The 17,129-nt window shown below is 38.2% G+C and overlaps 2 protein-coding genes across 2 annotated transcripts in view; one reads left to right on the top strand and one right to left on the bottom strand.

Annotated features, from left to right (window-relative positions):
• LOC125265413 (protein FAM200B-like) overlaps positions 1-9,089 on the bottom strand; it is a 13,141-nt gene extending 4,052 nt beyond the window's left edge. Inside the window, exons 1-2 of the mRNA XM_048185619.1 lie at positions 6,704-9,089; positions 6,554-6,610 (exon numbers count right to left, since the gene is read on the bottom strand). Of these exons, the coding sequence (XP_048041576.1) occupies positions 6,858-8,846 (1,989 nt within the window). The 5' untranslated portion in view covers positions 8,847-9,089 and the 3' untranslated portion in view covers positions 6,554-6,610; positions 6,704-6,857. The remainder of the gene's footprint in view (positions 1-6,553; positions 6,611-6,703) is intronic.
• Positions 1-17,129, top strand: part of pcolceb (procollagen C-endopeptidase enhancer b) — an 18,846-nt gene extending 1,717 nt beyond the window's left edge. Inside the window, exons 2-9 of the mRNA XM_048185620.1 lie at positions 1,666-1,774; positions 1,851-2,109; positions 2,562-2,686; positions 5,636-5,772; positions 14,261-14,751; positions 14,844-14,924; positions 16,302-16,472; positions 16,601-17,129. Coding sequence (XP_048041577.1) covers positions 1,666-1,774; positions 1,851-2,109; positions 2,562-2,686; positions 5,636-5,772; positions 14,261-14,751; positions 14,844-14,924; positions 16,302-16,472; positions 16,601-16,731 — 1,504 coding nt within the window. The 3' untranslated portion in view covers positions 16,732-17,129. The remainder of the gene's footprint in view (positions 1-1,665; positions 1,775-1,850; positions 2,110-2,561; positions 2,687-5,635; positions 5,773-14,260; positions 14,752-14,843; positions 14,925-16,301; positions 16,473-16,600) is intronic.

Raw genomic sequence — 17,129 nt, 5'->3', positions numbered from 1 at the left:
CATTTTAGAATATAATAAAGTAGAAAAACGATTATTACGATTATTTAACAAATATTATAAATTGTAATAATTGTTAACAAGATTACTGTTTTTTCATGTATTTTGGATAAATGCAGTCTTGGTGAGCATAAAAGACTTTTTTAAAAAAAACATTTAAAGGTGCCATCGAACTGAAAATTGAATTTACCTTGGCATAGTTGAATAACAAGAGTTCAGTACATGGAAATGACATACAGTGAGTCTCAAACTCCATTGTTTCCTCCTTCTTATATAAATCTCATTTGTTTAAAAGACCTCCGAAGAACAGGCGAATCTCAACATAACACCGACTGTTACGTAACAGTCGGGATCATTAATATGTACGCCCCCAATATTTGCATATGCCAGCTCATGTTCAAGGCATTATTATATAGGCAGTATTAACGTCTGGATCTGTGCACAGCAGAATCATCAGACTAGGTAAGCAAGCAATAACAATAGCGAAAAATGGCAGATGGAGCAATAATAACTGACATGATCCATGATATCATGATATTTTTAGTGATATTTGTAAATTGTCTTTCTAAATGTTTCGTTAGCATGTTGCTAATGTACTGTTAAATGTGGTTAAAGTTACCATCATTTCTTACTGTATTCACGGAGACAAGAGCCGTCGCTATTTTCATTTTTAAACACTTGCAGTCTGTATAATGAATAAACACAACTTAATTCTTTATAAATCTCTCCAACAGTGTAGCATTAGCCACGGAGCATATAGCCTCAAACTCATTCAGAATCAAATGTAAACATCCAAATAAATACCATACTTACGAGATTAGACATGCTGCATGACGAACACTTTGTAAAGATCCATTTTGAGGGTTATATTAGCTGTGTGAACTTTGTTTATGCAATGATAGAGTCGAGAGCTCGGGAGGGGGCGGAGAGCGTGAGCAATTAAAGGGGCCGCAGCCTGAATCGGCGCATTTCTAATTATGCTTCAAAATAGGCAGTTAAAAAAATTAATTAAAAAAAATCTATGGGGTATTTTGAGCTGAAACTTCACAGGGGACACCTTAGACTTATATGACATCTTGTAAAAAAACGTTCAATGGCACCTTTAAAAAAAAAAACTTTTGAAAGGTAATGTCATTAATTCATTTTGTTAAGACATTAAAGGATTAGTTCAGTTTAAAATGAAAATTACCCCAAGCTTTACTCACCTTCAAGCCATCCTAGATGACTTTCTTCTTTCTGATAAACACAATCTGAGTTATATTAATAAATATGCTGATGTGCCAAAGTTCAAGAAAGTTCATCCATCCATCACAGGCATATACTCCACACAGTTCCAGGAGTTTAATAAAAGCCTTCCGAAGCGAAGCAATGCATTTGTGTAAGAAAAATACCCATAATTAAGTTGTAAAGTAAAATAGCTTCCACCAGACCACCTTCTATGAAGAAAGTGTAAAGCTCTCACAGTTCAAAATGCTTACGCTACGTCCTACACCTTCCCTATTTAAATTACGCAAAAAAAAAAAAAAAAACACCTAGGATGGCTTGAGGGTGAGTAAAGCTTGGGGTAATTTTCATTTGAAAGTGAATAAAGACATATACATTTTAAAGACACTACTGCATTAAACAGAATTCATGCGTCCCTTCCTATTCCTCCTTCATGCTCTCCAGGCCCATATTCCTGTGTGGTGGCCATTTGGTGTCAGACTCAGGGTTTGTGGCTAGTGAGGGTTTCCCCTCTCATTACAAACCAAACTCCAAATGCACCTGGTACATCACAGTAAGTCCATCACCTTTAGTCTCTGTTACAGTATATTCCAGACATTATATTTTCATCACTTCTCCTCTCCCATCAGGTCCCAGAAGGTCATGTTGTGATGCTCCAGTTCAGGATCTTTGATCTAGAGGCGGATCCCACCTGCCGCTATGACTATGTGGATGTCTATAATGGACACTCATACACAGTGCAGAAACTGGGCCGGTTCTGTGGGACGTTCCGACCCGGAGCCCTCATCTCCACGACTAACACCATGATGCTGGAGATGGCGTCTGATGCCAGCACAGGAGGAAGAGGATTCCTGGCTTTTTTCAGTGGGGGGAAACCACATGTTGATGGTGGGATGACTTTAGTTACAGTTTTATCTTCGATAGCACAATCCAGACTTAGTTTTTAGTGTCTGACTTAATGTTGGTCACAGTTTCATTTTGCAAATTATGTCATGAAATGGTTCAATTAACAAATATTTTCTCTCTGGTTTTGTCCCTAAAAATCCCAAAAGTAGTGTGTGTGGGATTCCAATTTGTATCATTTTTTGGAGCCCATCATAAGCGGAACAGTTAAATTGAATCAAATCAAATACTTCTTTCTGAATCTACCTTTTGAAAGGTTTAATTGATGCTTTACACAATAATGAGTTTAAATTATTTTTTTCAGAGTAATTACAGCAAAATTCAGCCAAATTTGATGTGCGATTAATTAGATGAATTAATGGCCACATCATATATATATATATATATTTTAGGGCTGTCGTATCATCAATTCTCTTTCCATTCCCTATTCCTTACAGAGAATCAGTTCTGTGGTGGCAGACTGACGAAGCCTCAGGGTTCAGTGAAGACACCGAACTGGCCAGAATCTGATTACCCAGCAGGCATCAGCTGCTCTTGGCACATATCTGTGGAGCCCAACATGGTCAGCCTGCAAAGATCAATTCACAGCTCCTTTTCTCGTGCATTTGTCTTGTCTACTCTCAATCTGTTAAGTAATTAGCAATTAAGTCACCAGAAAATGAATCATACTTAGGTGTACTAGAGACATGCTGCTGTGAGATTTTGAGTATTTGCGTGCTTATGGCTGAATTTGAACTCTAGTGTGTGTTCACGATGACAGCAAACAGCATATGGTATAGTATGTGAAAGACCTCATTCAGAGAAAGTGCGTAAGGTGGGACATGGAAAGAGAGAGAGCGAGAGAGGGCCATGAAAAGCCCTTTATACCTGTTTAAGAAAATTAGCTTTTTTACTTATATAACTACATATCAAAGTGAATGAGTGTGTGTGTGTGTGTGTGGTTCTGGTAAACCCTACATTATGGGGACAAAATGTCCCCTCATTGATAGCAATATTCAAAATCCCTGTCCTCATGGGGACATTTTTGTTCCCCATCAGGAAAACAGCCCTTAAAAAAAGAATTTCATTCAAGTGTGCTATTAGTATATTTCTTTTAAACTAAAAATAAGAAAGTATACATTCAGTCTACTTTTTATGTACTTCTTAGAAATATACTTAAAATTACACTGGTCCCACTTTATATTAAAGGTGCTAAAGAGGATGTTTTGTTTTATACATTTTTGCAATATTACTTGAAACTGTCTTTACTAACTGATAAAAGACTATTTATTAGGTGCACTGAAAGTAATAATATTAATATACATCATCTGTGCACGAGGTAGGGCCTTAAAAACATCAGCCAATCGTTTACGCGATCATCGCATAAACGATTGGCCCTCTGGCTTGTCAATCACTGCCGTGACATTCCTTGTGAGAGACGTGCGCGGATTGGCCCTCTGGCTTGTCAATCACTGCCATGACGTTCCTTGTGAGAGACGAGCGCGACTGCGCGCTCCAGTAACTTTCCACACTCCACAGGCGCTGCATGGAATGTTTTTGTCAGGAGACAGGAGTAACAACTGCAGATTATGAGTTACCTGCGGTGAGTCCGACATAATGAATCCACTAACACGATACAGCGAATGCCGGTGGTAAACACTCGTTTTCCAATACTCGTGCACGAGTTTTGGGAGGCGTTCCCTCGAAAGGAGGGGGGGTTGTTTTTACGCATGCGCTCATTTCAAAAACTCAGTAACAGTCTTTGGTTTCTCAGTCGACGAAAAGATCCTCTTTATCACCTTTAAGTGGCCTTAACTACTATGTACTTACATCAAAAATAAGTACAATGTACTTATTGGGTTCATATTGAATTGCAAAACACTTTTGCTGCTATTGAGGAGGGATACAGGTAAGGTTAGGGAAAGCTTTGGTGGTATGGGTAGGTTTAAGGGTGTGGGTAAGGTGTAAGGGATGGGTCAACAGTGTAATTATCAATGTAGTTACAGAAATTAATTACAGATGTAATTACATGCAGGTGTTTTTCAAATATAAGTACAATGTAAAAACGTGTGTACACAATAAGTGCATTGTATAAAATGATTAATTTAAATGTAAGTACATAGTAGTTAAGGCCACTTAATATAAAGTGGGACTATTACACTTAAGTATACTGACAGAAAACTCTATTTATATTTGGCCTGTACTTGTACTCAATCTTTTGATCGAGATATACTTAAAAGTATAATTAAGTATACTGAAGGGAGTCGGCCATTTTAAGGGCTGTCTCAATCATTAAAGGTATGTTTCAAGTATAAAAAATGAATAAATAGCTAGGAACATAGAAGTATACTTAAAGTGCAAAAATAATGCATAACTATCTTACTAACAATTAATAAGCAGTAATTAGAAGTTTATTGAGGTATAAGTCATAGTTAATAGTTAGATAATAGTGAGAACTGGACTCTAATCTAAAGGCGTGACCATAAATGGTAAACTATAAGTATGATTAAGTTCACTTAATGAAAACTTACAAGTATACTTGCAATATAAAACTACTAAACTAGTTGGTTACTGAGAGTATACTTCAAAGTATACTTTCATAAATGTGCTACAAGTATAGGCTACCTATTAGTTCACTTATAGTAGGCCTATAGCTGCAGTAATGAAAAACGTAGTTGTAAACTAGCTGCTTACTACTCAAAGTTTACTACTGTTACACTTAAAGTATACATAAAAGTATATTTTTATACTAAAAAGTGGGCCAATTTAGTCCCAAGTAGTGCTGAAAGAGTACACTTACAAGTACATTGATATTAGAATACTTCTTACATTAAGTATATTGAAAAATACACATGGACTGTGTTTAAGTCGAATTGTTTTTATGCCCTTCCCTCACTAATTTCCCTCCGTTTTGTTCACTTGGATGTACATCATTGCTTATATTGCAGGAGTGCCCACTACTGGCGGAACATTTGAAATGTGTTTAAATGGAGTAATAAAAAGCCCTAAGCCTTTGACCACCTGGAATCCGCAATGGAGCTGATATAGTACTTACATTTTTGTTTTCCTCGTGAATTTGTTTTGCACACCATTCTATACGCTTGTATGTATGTTTGGGCATTAGGAGAAAATATAAAAAAAATTAACAAACGATACCAATACAATGAACTATAGCAGTCAGCTTAAGGTAGCTACAAGTATTTTGCAGTTACATGTCAAAATAACATCATACACTAGAGTTGAACTTCACTTAAGTACACTTAATAAAATGAACCTGAAGTATAGCCTACTTATTTTTGTAAGGGAGCTTATAAATCATAGTATCTGGTTTTTATTTATTATTTTATTTTTGAAAATCTAAAAATGCATAAAGTTTGATGGGTAGGGTTAGGGGACAGAATATACAGTTTGTACAGTATAAAATCATTATGTCTATGGAATGTCCCCATAAACTGTGTGTGTGTGTGTGTGTGTGTGTGTGTGTGTGTGTGTGTGTGTGTGTGTGTGTGTGTGTGTGTGTGCACATGCCTAGGTGATTGAGGTTAAGTTTGAGAAGCTGGACTTGGAATTAGACACATACTGTCGTTACGACTACGTGGCCCTGTTCAACGGGGGAGAGACCGATAACTCTCGTCGTATTGGCAGATTCTGTGGAGACACGGTTCCAGAGTAAGTGCAAACCCGATGCATCACATATCATTCAACTCTATTCTTTGCTTTCACACTTGGTTCGATTGCCTGGACCGAACCTGAGTTCGATTGCTCCCCCCTCCCCCTGCCCCCACTGGACTGTGTTCACATTATATTATTTGGGTCCGACCCGCGGTTCGTTTGCGTCATCAAACCAGCAGCTGTTTACTCCGTTGCTTAGTAACGATGGCACAGGAGAAGGCGGCAAAATGCATAACGTTGCTCTCCTCACTTTTATATTTTTGTTTTTGAACCGTTGGTTTTGTTCATAACGGCTCTTGCGTTCGCTCTGCCGCGAATGTAGAATGCTGAAGGCGAGCAGAAATTAGAAAAGCTGTTTGCAGCACGTCAGTCACGCTCATCGGGAAAGTGAGTGAAACACACACACAAACAGGGGCGGCCAGGGTTGCCAGGTCCTAGAAATATTTCCAGCCCAATGACAACTCAAAACCCGCCCAAATGGAATGAAAACTAGCCCAATTTTTCCAGTGTCCAATCAGACTAGACTAGACTATTGGATTCCCACAAAGGGCCTTAAAATAGACGTGTGTGATATATATATATATATATATATATATATATATATATATATATATATATATATATATATAATTTATATACGTTTTTTGCCTTTTCTCTTACTCCTCCCCCAATTTTTATAAAACACTGTATTTTTTAGACAATCTTTTAAAGGACAAACAAGAGCATGTCCTCGCTGATATTTTCTGACCCTAGTTAGAAAGTACTAATGTGTACTTACTTTTTTCTCTTCTCTGCACTTGTCTCTGATGCTCTTCTCTCCAGATCTGCTGCTGTTCTGTTTTCACACAAGCATGAATATACAAGTGAACATACATTGTCAAACTCAATGAACACAGGCTATTATCAATGTTATAACCAATATGCTTACTTGGTGAACTTTTGTTCTTGTTTGTCTTCTCTTTTCCAGAACTATTCAGAACATTTTCTTCTTAGATGTCCTAACTGTTCAACCTCATTTTGAGAACTTTGAACTTTTTGAGAACTTTGAACAGAACTATCTACAATCTCAGGGATGTTTTGTTTTAGACATTTGTGCTCTCTTCCCCACCCTTCTCAGGTGGTGCTGAATAGATTTCAGCAGTAAAGAGAGAAAGCATCCGTGGTGATGGTTTAAATTCATGGCAGCAGATGTTTCTTCTTTGCATGTAAGCTCGAATCCTCATTATATTTAGCAAAGACTTCTGCTCTAGCCTGTTTCGTAGCTTGTTCTTTATCAGTGACATTTGGGAAAATGAACGCTCAACTGCTGCATTACTGAATGGCAAAGCAAGAAGACTCAATGCAAAGTTGCCAAGATCTCCAAAGTTTCTATCACCTGCAGTATCTGTGTATGCAGAAACTTCAACCCAGAAGTCCTCTGTTTTGCCATCTTCTGTATTTTTCCATTCCAGTGTGTGAATTACTCTCCACTGTTGCTCTGCTTTTCCTATATCCCCTTTGAAGAGGTGGAAAAAAGGAAGCTCATCAATCCTTGGCTTACTTGAGGACAGAACATGAATCGGTGACAGGAATTTGAGAGCCTCTAACTGTTTAATGTTATCTGGAAGTCTCTTCCTAATCTCCTTTGATAACTCCAGCATGTAGTCCCTGCACCTGCATTTCAGGTCCTTTTCAGCTTGGTCACTTATTCCATTGGCTTCAAACAAAGCAAGACGGAACTGCACCCCAAAGTCTACAGCATCAAGTGGCAAAAGATTCTCATCAGAAAAGTTAAACTCCATGATGTCTTGCCAGCTCTGAAATGTCTTCGGCAAACCTATGCGCTCAAGAAGGGACCGGTAAAATGTTAGAAGTTCCATTAGAAGTTTTGCAGGATCGGGTTTGTCAAGTTGAAAGATTTTATTGAGTCTGTTTAACTCTGAAACAATTGGTTGGAGGAATTTCAGGTAGATCAAGTTAATATTGTCACTGTACATTTGGTACAGCAATTCCGCTGCATAGCTTCTCTCACTATCTTTTGTTAACTGGAAATGCAACTTAAGCTCCTCGTGCTGTGAAAGGATCCGGTTGATGCACTCACTGATAGCGAGCCATCGAGTGTCAGACAGTTGCAGAATCTTCAGAGGGCTTTCACCTACATTTATGGTTTTGTACAGTTCAGAATATTTTTGGAGACGCTGGGTGGCATTTGAAAACCAACTGTAGGTCTGAGAAACCATGTACTCAACATTTCTGGGGAGGACACTGACGGCTTTTGATGCACAGAGCTGAAGAGAATGGCACACACACTTTATGTAGACAATATGAGGATTGCGGTCACGGAATTTCTGTAGCACTGAGTTATGTTTGCCACACATTGTGTTACAGCCATCCGTTGCAAGACCGATGCAATTCAGTACAGACAATTTGTTGTCATCCAGGAATTTGAACAAAGCATTTGCTATGGTCAGTGAATCACCAGCAACTATATTTATCATTCCTGCAAAAGTGCTAATGATTCGTGAGAGCTTCTTGCTGTAATATCTGATAACTATGCATAGTTGTTTTCTGGTTGTGACGTCAGTGCTCTCATCAACAATAAGAGAGTATGGTCCACTTCCTATATCCTCCAGAAGGTCTTCATGCACTACTGGTCCTATCACTGAATTAATTAGTGCTGTGCATTTTGTTCGGTGTAAACTAATACCTTTCTTGGAAATTTCTTCCACAACACTTCCTAAATGATCAACAGTTAAGGTACTTGAGTGGCAAGCAACATGAGCTGCCAGCTTCAACTCTGCCTCCTTCACAGCAACATTCGTTCTTAGAAAGGAACTGCCAGTGTCAAACAATGTTCTGGCATTTGAGAAAGGAGCCGCATTTTTTTTATGTTTTTCAGTTGCAGCGTGAGCTAACAGATCACCGTGGTGAGCTCTGATTTCACATTTGCAATATTTGCAGAACGCTTTTTTATCGTCATTTGGAACACTTCTAATCCACTCCATTAATCCTTTTTCTGTCTCCCATTCTTTGCGATATTTCTTTCCGTATTTTCCCCATTTACCTGACATTTTATAATGCTGCTTGTTCATCCACAGACCAACAGACGCTTCTACAACTGGTAAATGTGGGCGTAACCAATTATTTTGGCGTAACTCACGTTATGCTTGATTTGAGATGTTACGTCAAAGGCACACGCCTTCACTCACGTGGAGCAGCTGGCGGCAGCAGTTGTTGCCAAGTATTCATTCGCAGGGGATCTATACCTACTTATAAACGGTTCCACTTTAATTTTTGCTTTGTCTACAAACAAACCTTTTTGCGGCCGCGGTACATTATAAAAGTAGCCCAAAAAAAACGCAACCCGCGGCTCCGCAATTTTTCCCGCGACTGCATTTTTAAAATAGCCCAATTGTGCGGGAAAACCGCGACCCTGGCAACTATGGGGGCGGCGCCAGCCGATTTTGCCGGGGCTTTAGCCCCGGATGTTTTGAGTCAAGCCCCGAATGTAATGACTGTCACTGAGCAAATATGACACTGGACAATAGCCTATGTAAACCCCCGAAATCATAAGTTGCTTTATTTCATTGCGCTTTGGCTTTGCATATACTGCATACAGTATCCGACCATACACCGGCAGCGCTTTCTCTCTCTCCTCTCCGCACACCGCAGTTGTACAGAGCCACGCCTCCTGTCACTCACTCAGAGCAGCGGCAGGCCTAGAGACTCTCTCTCGGTCCAGTGGAAGGGTTTTTGTTATATAACAACCGATATGACAACTTTAGCACATTTATCAGCTATACATTCATTCAGTGTTTCCCATTAATGACCCTGTACTGCCGCCACCGTTTCATAATGAACTGAACATTTAAAACATACTACGTTTTACAACGAGCTAAAATCGAAACCGTGATATGGCTTTGTGCCTATATAAAACAGCAAAAGACAGCGATTAATTATATATACACTCTGTCTGTGCTGCGTGTTTTAAAGAGAAGTGCGCACATCTGCGCACGCGATCGGCTGGTGATCTGGTGATCAAAATAAAAGCTCAAGGATTTATCTTTTAAAAAGAAATCGTACAAAAGTATTGTAAAAAAGATGTTTGAACCCTTTTTAATGTCCAGGTACAAGTCAATGCTGTTTCTTTGTTCAATTTGCACACTGTACATGGGTTGAAGCTCTTAATTTTGAGTTTCCAGAGAGCACCAGATTGATGCATTTAACCTTAAAATTTTCAAAATTTTCTTCCGGGGGGCATGCCCCCGGACCCCCTAGAGCTGGTACATCCAACAAAGTTTTACAAATTACAGTGTCAAATAATGTACATTTTCTGAACAAGAATACGTCAACAAAAGCTCCTTTCATGTCAGTAAAGCTGTTAATAGAAAATTAAATTGTCTTTGGACAAATATAGATTTGGTCTAAGCCCCGAATGTTTACAATGTCTGGCTCCGCCCCTGCACACAAACACACATTTTTATCAAATTATACGGCATTAATAGCGGTTCACTTCCGCAATTTGGTACGTTTGCATTCATATCAGAAGCGAACCGTACCGGAGTTCACTTGAACCGCACCCCAGACCACCCTTTTTAAGTGGACTCGGGTACGGTTCGCGGATGCGCACCCGAGTTCAGAAGACCGTGTTCACATCATCCAAACGTACCGAACTCTGACGTCAATCGAACCCGGGTGCGCACCAAAAGTGCTAATGTGAAAGCACCCTCAACATTCAAACACCATTCTAAGGACAGAGTATTTTGTAATTTATCTACACAGGAAAAGGATGTTGTTGTTTTCTGCAAGGTCAGTCGTCCTAAGGGAAGCTATAGTGGAAGAATGTGCTTCCCAATTAGGAAATACTTTTCCTTACACAGTCCTCTGTTTTAAAATATAGCCTTTGTACTTTGGAAGGTCCATGAAGCCCTTTATCCAAGTGCTGATAATGTTGGATATTAACTTTAAAGGTGCACTCAGTAATGTTTTCACATTAAAAAATGTTTTAATCCCAAACAATTTTAAGGGCAAATAGCATACTATTTACAAATAAGATGCTATTTGCACCTCAGTGTTTTGTAGTACATTATAAAACAGTATGTAATAATATGATATTCAGTATATATTTATTATAATCATAAATTGAAGCTGCCTTATTGGGACCTAGAGTTCTGAGCGTGGTATTAATATGAGCTGCACATGTCATGGTCGATGTGCCAGTCCAATCATCCAATTTCAAGTATAGGACTATTTAAAACCTGTTAAACACTTTATGCACACTAAAATAAACACCACTCTGAGCTGATATCATGGAATAGGAAAAGGGAAAAGACTGGTATTGGCCTGGTTTCCATTGTAATTTTGTCTGGTTCAGCCAGACAGTTTTGAGCAGATAGTGTAAATAACCTTTGATGATAAGATGGCAATAAACACTCTTAAAGGGTTAGTTCACCCAAAAATGAAAATAATGTCATGTCTTACCCTCATGCCGTTTCACACCCGTAAGACTCGGTAATCTTCGGAACACAAATTAATGATGACTCAGTGAGGCCTGCATAGGGAGCAATGACATTTCCTCTTTCAAGATCCATTAATGGACTAAAAACATTTTTAAATCAGTTCATGTGAGTACAGTGGTTCAATATTAATATTATAAAGCGACAAGAATATTTTTGGTGCACCAAAAAAAAAAATAAAAAATAAAATAACGACTTATATAGTGATGGCTTATATAGTCATGAAGCTTCGGAGTGTTGTGAATCAGCGTGTCAAACCACCAAACAGACTTTCAATTTGGCTCTCCGAACCGCTGATTCGACACACTGATTCATTATCCTCTGAAGCTTCCTGAAGCAGTGTTTTGAAATTGGCCATCACTATATAAGTCATTATTTTGTTTTGTTTTTTCAGTATAATATTCTCGTCGCTTTAAAATATTAACATTGAACCACTGTACTCACACAAACTGATTTAAATATGTTTTTAGTACATTAATGGATCTTGAGAGAGGAAATGTCATTGCTCCCTATGCAGGCCTCACTGAGCCATCGGATTTCAACAAAAATATCTTAATTTGTGTTCTGAAGATGAACAAAGGTCTTATGGGTGTAGAACGGCATGAGGGTGAGTAATACATGACATTATTTTCATTTTTGGGTGAACTAACCCTTTAATAGTTCTTATGTTTCAAATTATGTTCACCCAACTGAGATTCAGTCATATCAGTAGCCTAACAAAAGCTGCTTTCTTTTACAAGGAGCTAGCTGTCGATGTGTTGAGATCACTTCTGTTAATGGACATTTTCAATTATTAAATGAATCTTGGTTGACTGCTAATAGCTCAATACCCGAAAACTATTGCTTTGCATGAATGATGCTGAATCCATGCCACTAGGTGTCAGCATAAATCCAAGACAACTGCCATAACATAAAAGGGAGTGTGCAAAGCAACATGTTTGACTGGTTGTTTGCTTCAATAGTCAGCTAATCAATATTAAGGAAGCCATGTGTAATTGTGCTTTTTTCAGATTCTTCAGACTCCATTTAGATGTGTTTCGGCTCACATAAAACATGTTCTTGTGTTCAAAAGCATATGGAATGGCAATTTTTTAGGACATGCTACCCTAAAAATACAACACTAATGGAGCAAGATGCTCAAAAACAGTATCAACAAAAAAATCAACAAAAACCCAAATGACTGACTGCACCTTTAAGACTAATACTGCTATAATAAAAATAAATTCCAGAGTTCTGCAGTGATGGCGTATTTTTGTAGGCCAGCCCGAAAGCATCACCATGGTTCCCTCACTAAAAAAAAGCCAGTATGATTTTTCCATTGGCTTTTGGATTCTTGCAGAAAGTAGGTTCTGTGACCAAAAAAAGTTTATGATACACGTTTTGTTCATCAAGATAATTTTCAAAAATAAAAATTTTTTATTTGAAGCATAAATACAATTGCCAGAAGTAAAAAGCTAAAGTTATAAACAAACTACACCACCGCTACTACCACCACTAAGCTCTTTCAGTCTTTATTTAAAATCTACAAGTTGGAAAGTTTGAGTTAGAAAAGTTCGCACTATCACACTAATGTGCTTTAATGTAACTGGAGGTTTGTTTTGAAATGCTTTTATTTTGTACAAAAAATGTTTTGACTGTTTCCAGTCAAAAATGACCGGCCCACAAAAATAGCTATTGGATTCAATTTTATTTTCTTTCATTTAGGGCAGGTTTTGTTATTAGGGCCCGAGCACTGATGGTGTGAGGACCCTATTGGAATTGCTCAGTCAATTATTGTTCTCTGAAATTAATTGCATTTTTTAAACATGCTTGAAAACTCATGAAACTTTTTACATGTGTCAGAAGTGGTGAAAATTTATGTCTGATATGGGTTTCTGAATTAGGAGTGGCAAAATGGCTCGATAGCGCCACCTACAAAATTTCAATAAAGTGCCCTTCACACTACGTTTCACATACAGGTATGAAATTCGGTAGACAGATGTAACATCCCAATATCTGTAAACCTAACAGGAAGTGAGATATTTAGAATTTTCAAATTTCATAAAAACCCCTATTTAAGTAAATTTCACATGATTTTAAAAAGTGGCTGTTTAAAATAAACTTGCATAAGTGAACAGAAAAATCTAGACATGTACCTTACTATTACCTGAGACTGATATTAAAATCGTCTTTGCAGGTTCTGTAATTTGGCTCTATTTGTTAATTTTATAATTTTATTTTTTCATCGGATACCACACATATTGAAATTAAATGAAAGCATGCTTTGGTGCATAAGATTGGTGCACAAACAATGGCTCAGAGAGGTCAAAAAACACATGAAGAGAAGTGTTAGAATAATACAACACCAACAATCACAGACATTCGCATTAAGACTGGATTACATTTCTCAGAGTACACTTGAATTTGCGCAAATAACAGTATGTAATTTGCTCTGGAATTTTATAGAGGTTGTCTGAGAAAAACAGACATGGCAGATTAGGATGATATTCTGCACTCATTTGAAATTGACCTATGACATTCTGTTGCATGAAATTCATCTAAATTTAAATTATCTCATGGATGTGGCTGTTGTTGCTTGTGATCATATGGGCCCAACATCACTGCTTGCAGCTATATTTTTTTTGTTTTTGTAGGCCGGTTAATTTTGACCAGGAACACCACAAAAAAAAAAAAATCCCCCCAAAAAGTATAAGAAATAATCCAAAAAATGTTGTGAAGTATTTATGCCCTGTGTGAGTGAAGTCAGTAAGATTTAGTCCAATGCGATAACATTAACTTTTTCTGTAAAAAAAAAAAAAAGCTTTTTCTCCAGGTCAAAATGACCCAAACACAACATAAAGCTTAATCAAAAACCCATTGACTTTGGGGCTGTGGATCCAGAAGTTCAAAAATGCTAACTTTGTTTTAAGGTTGTCTGAATCATTCCTGCAGCACTCTGTAATTGTTATTTGAAATTGAAATTGTAATAATGCTCTTTATATCTCTGTCAGTGTGGTTGTGACCAATGGAAATGAGCTGCTGGTGCACTTTGTATCAGATCTGAGTGTGACGGCCGCAGGCTTCATGGCTCACTACAGGAGTATTCCCCGCAGCTCCCGCACACCCACTGCTGCCCTGGACACAATACATGGGCCAAGAGTCGATACTTCACCTACTAAACCCACTACTCCACCAGCAAGACCTAAACCTAAAACTAAGCCTAGTAGGCCTACATCAAAAGCTCCCTCAAGACCACCTAAACCCGTACCAGCAAGGCCAACTCCTAAGCCAAGATCAAAGCCTGCACCCAAGCCCAAACCAGTCAGACCTAGAGTCACACCAAAACCTGCTGTAAAAGTGACACCTAAACCTGCAGTTAGACCTCAACCAAAACCAAAAAGTACTACAGCAAAGCCAAAAGTAAAGCCTGGTGTCAAACCAACAACAAAGCCAAAGACCAATCCCATCTCAAAACCTGGGAACAAAACAACAACAAAAGCAGGTACAAATGTTTCTTTGCATGACAGTGCAACATTTTGTTTTTCCTTGTGTGTGCTAGATTACATGTTTATGATTTTATCTGTTTCTTCCAAGCCTCAGTGGGCAACCCACTGTGTTCCCTACCATGCAAGAGAATAGGCACTCTCATGACCCGCTTCTGCCCCAGTCATTTTGGTGAGTTGCTTCATTTATATCTCTTTCATCCTGCTATTTCTGTCTACTTCATTCTCCCCTAATTGCATGTCACAGATATGGACCTCGGGGGCTTTTCTGTAGATTCATTTTGGGGCTTTTAGTGCAGGCAGCTGTTCACACTGTAATGATGGAGTAAATCTTAGAGCATTGCTTACAGCAATAGCTACAGTAACTGTCAAGACTCAAAACAAACTATAGCAATCTTTGTTAATGTTAATAAAATAGCCTACAGTCGTTCATTGCTTGTTCATGTTAGTTCATAGTTCAAACTAAAATCAAAAGCGCGATTAGGATTTATGTCAGAAAAAAGATTGTCTGACACATTTGAATTCTACAAACAATGCTATGTTTTAAAGCAATATGGATGGAGGAGAAACAGTTAGAGATTATGAGGAAAACTGGGTTTTGCGAGCTCAATGGCAAAGTCCCTTTAAGACAAGTCATTTCACTCGGTGGCCATCTTTGAAACGCCTCTCAGACATCCAAGTGCAGCTCCTATGTCTTTGAATGGGGAAACATCACATTCTCCAAAGCTGTTCGCCAAGCTTTCAATTAAATTTCATATTTGTAATTACCAATGAAATCTGACAACAAATGTCTCATAAATTGTTTCTAAACGCTCGAATCATGACAAAAAAAAATGAATTTTTTTCAGGCCAGATCAAGCTAATGCGCATGCGCAGTCCTATCTGCGCATCTCTGCAGGAAGCGCGCGTTTGACTGTTTCTATAGAAACCGGAGCTTCTAACGGCCGCTGCAGTGACGCAATGACTTTACCAGTCGGCGACTGGCTCTTATTTAGAAGGCGGGACTTATTCCGCCATATTTCGCGTTGCACTTTCTCCCATTCAAAACAATACGAGTGACACGTCTTGCGTTATTCTATAGTCTTTGCTCAATGGCTCTGGCCAAGCTGTGATCTAGGCGAAATGCTATTGGCTATTTTGAAAAAGGGGGAGGAGCTTCTAGATATATTCCGCCCTGTCTGCCTGTTTCATTGGAAATTACATCAAAACAGTGAATAAAGCTGTGCGTTCCAAGGCACTTCAGTGGGCCTTTAAAGTTCAAGTAAAGTCAATGCACATACTTTTCTTTGTTTAATTTGCGCACTGAATATGAGTTGGAGCTCTAAATTTTGAACTCTCAAAGTGCTCCAGATGAATTTAACTTTAGACTGTACACAATTTTCTTCCGGGGGTCATATGTCTAAAATCCCATGGGAAACACTGGAACATTAATTAATAATAAATATTTATAAGATATTTATAAGATATTTTTGGTTGATTACTTTTTTTATTTGAGTCAGAAGCATGCTATTGGAAAAACAAGCATCTTCTCCCTTTGTCTCTCTCACAGTGTTGACTGGTAAAGTGACATCACTGACCCCAGGATCTCAAGGCAGCGCTGAAGTTGAGGTGTCTGTCATAAAGGTCTATAAGGCAGGTAGACTTAAATTCCGAAAAAGAGGTCCCACCACATCTGCCACACTGATAGCTACGTGCATGAAGTGTCCAGCACTGCGTAAAGGTGAAAGAAACACACACAAAACTATTTTCTATTACTGTACAACATTTTAGAATAAATTACAGGTTCACATTTTTCATAATTTCACTGACATTTAATAGTTTAATAATCATTGTGAATTTACTTCATAGGAGTGAACTATGTGCTGATGGGCAAGGTGAATGACGAAGGCCTTGGCATTCTGACTCCATCCAGCTTTGCCCTTCAGCATAAGGCAGTGCACGACAAAGCACTGGCCAACCTCACAAAGAAAACATGTTGACCTCACAACCACCCTGACCACAGTCCCACTCGGGTTTATTTTAATCATATCATCAAAGTCAGACAGGGAAAGGTCAAATCAAATGAACTAAATCCTTAATTATGGATTTTGCATCTTAATTATATGACTAGAGGCACAATATATGAGTTAAAGTCAATATTCTAATACCAAGAGAACCGGAAATCCAGAAATCTGTGGTATGCATATATGTGTCATACCACAACCTTTCAGTCATATTCAGGGTATAAAGTACAGGGTACAGGAAATTTGCCAGTTTATTATGTTTGTATTAGTAGGCTATTAGGTCTGTTTAATGTATTATGCAAACATTTTGATATGTCATTGTATTCGTTATAAATTATAATGCTCCTTTAATTAAAGATTATGAAACATGTGAA

The sequence above is a fragment of the Megalobrama amblycephala genome, linkage group LG3 (genome assembly GCF_018812025.1).
Source record: "Megalobrama amblycephala isolate DHTTF-2021 linkage group LG3, ASM1881202v1, whole genome shotgun sequence".
Lineage (NCBI taxonomy): Eukaryota > Metazoa > Chordata > Actinopteri > Cypriniformes > Xenocyprididae > Megalobrama > Megalobrama amblycephala.
The sequence above is the reverse complement of the archived record's forward strand: the minus strand, read 5'-3'. Positions and strand labels throughout refer to the sequence as shown.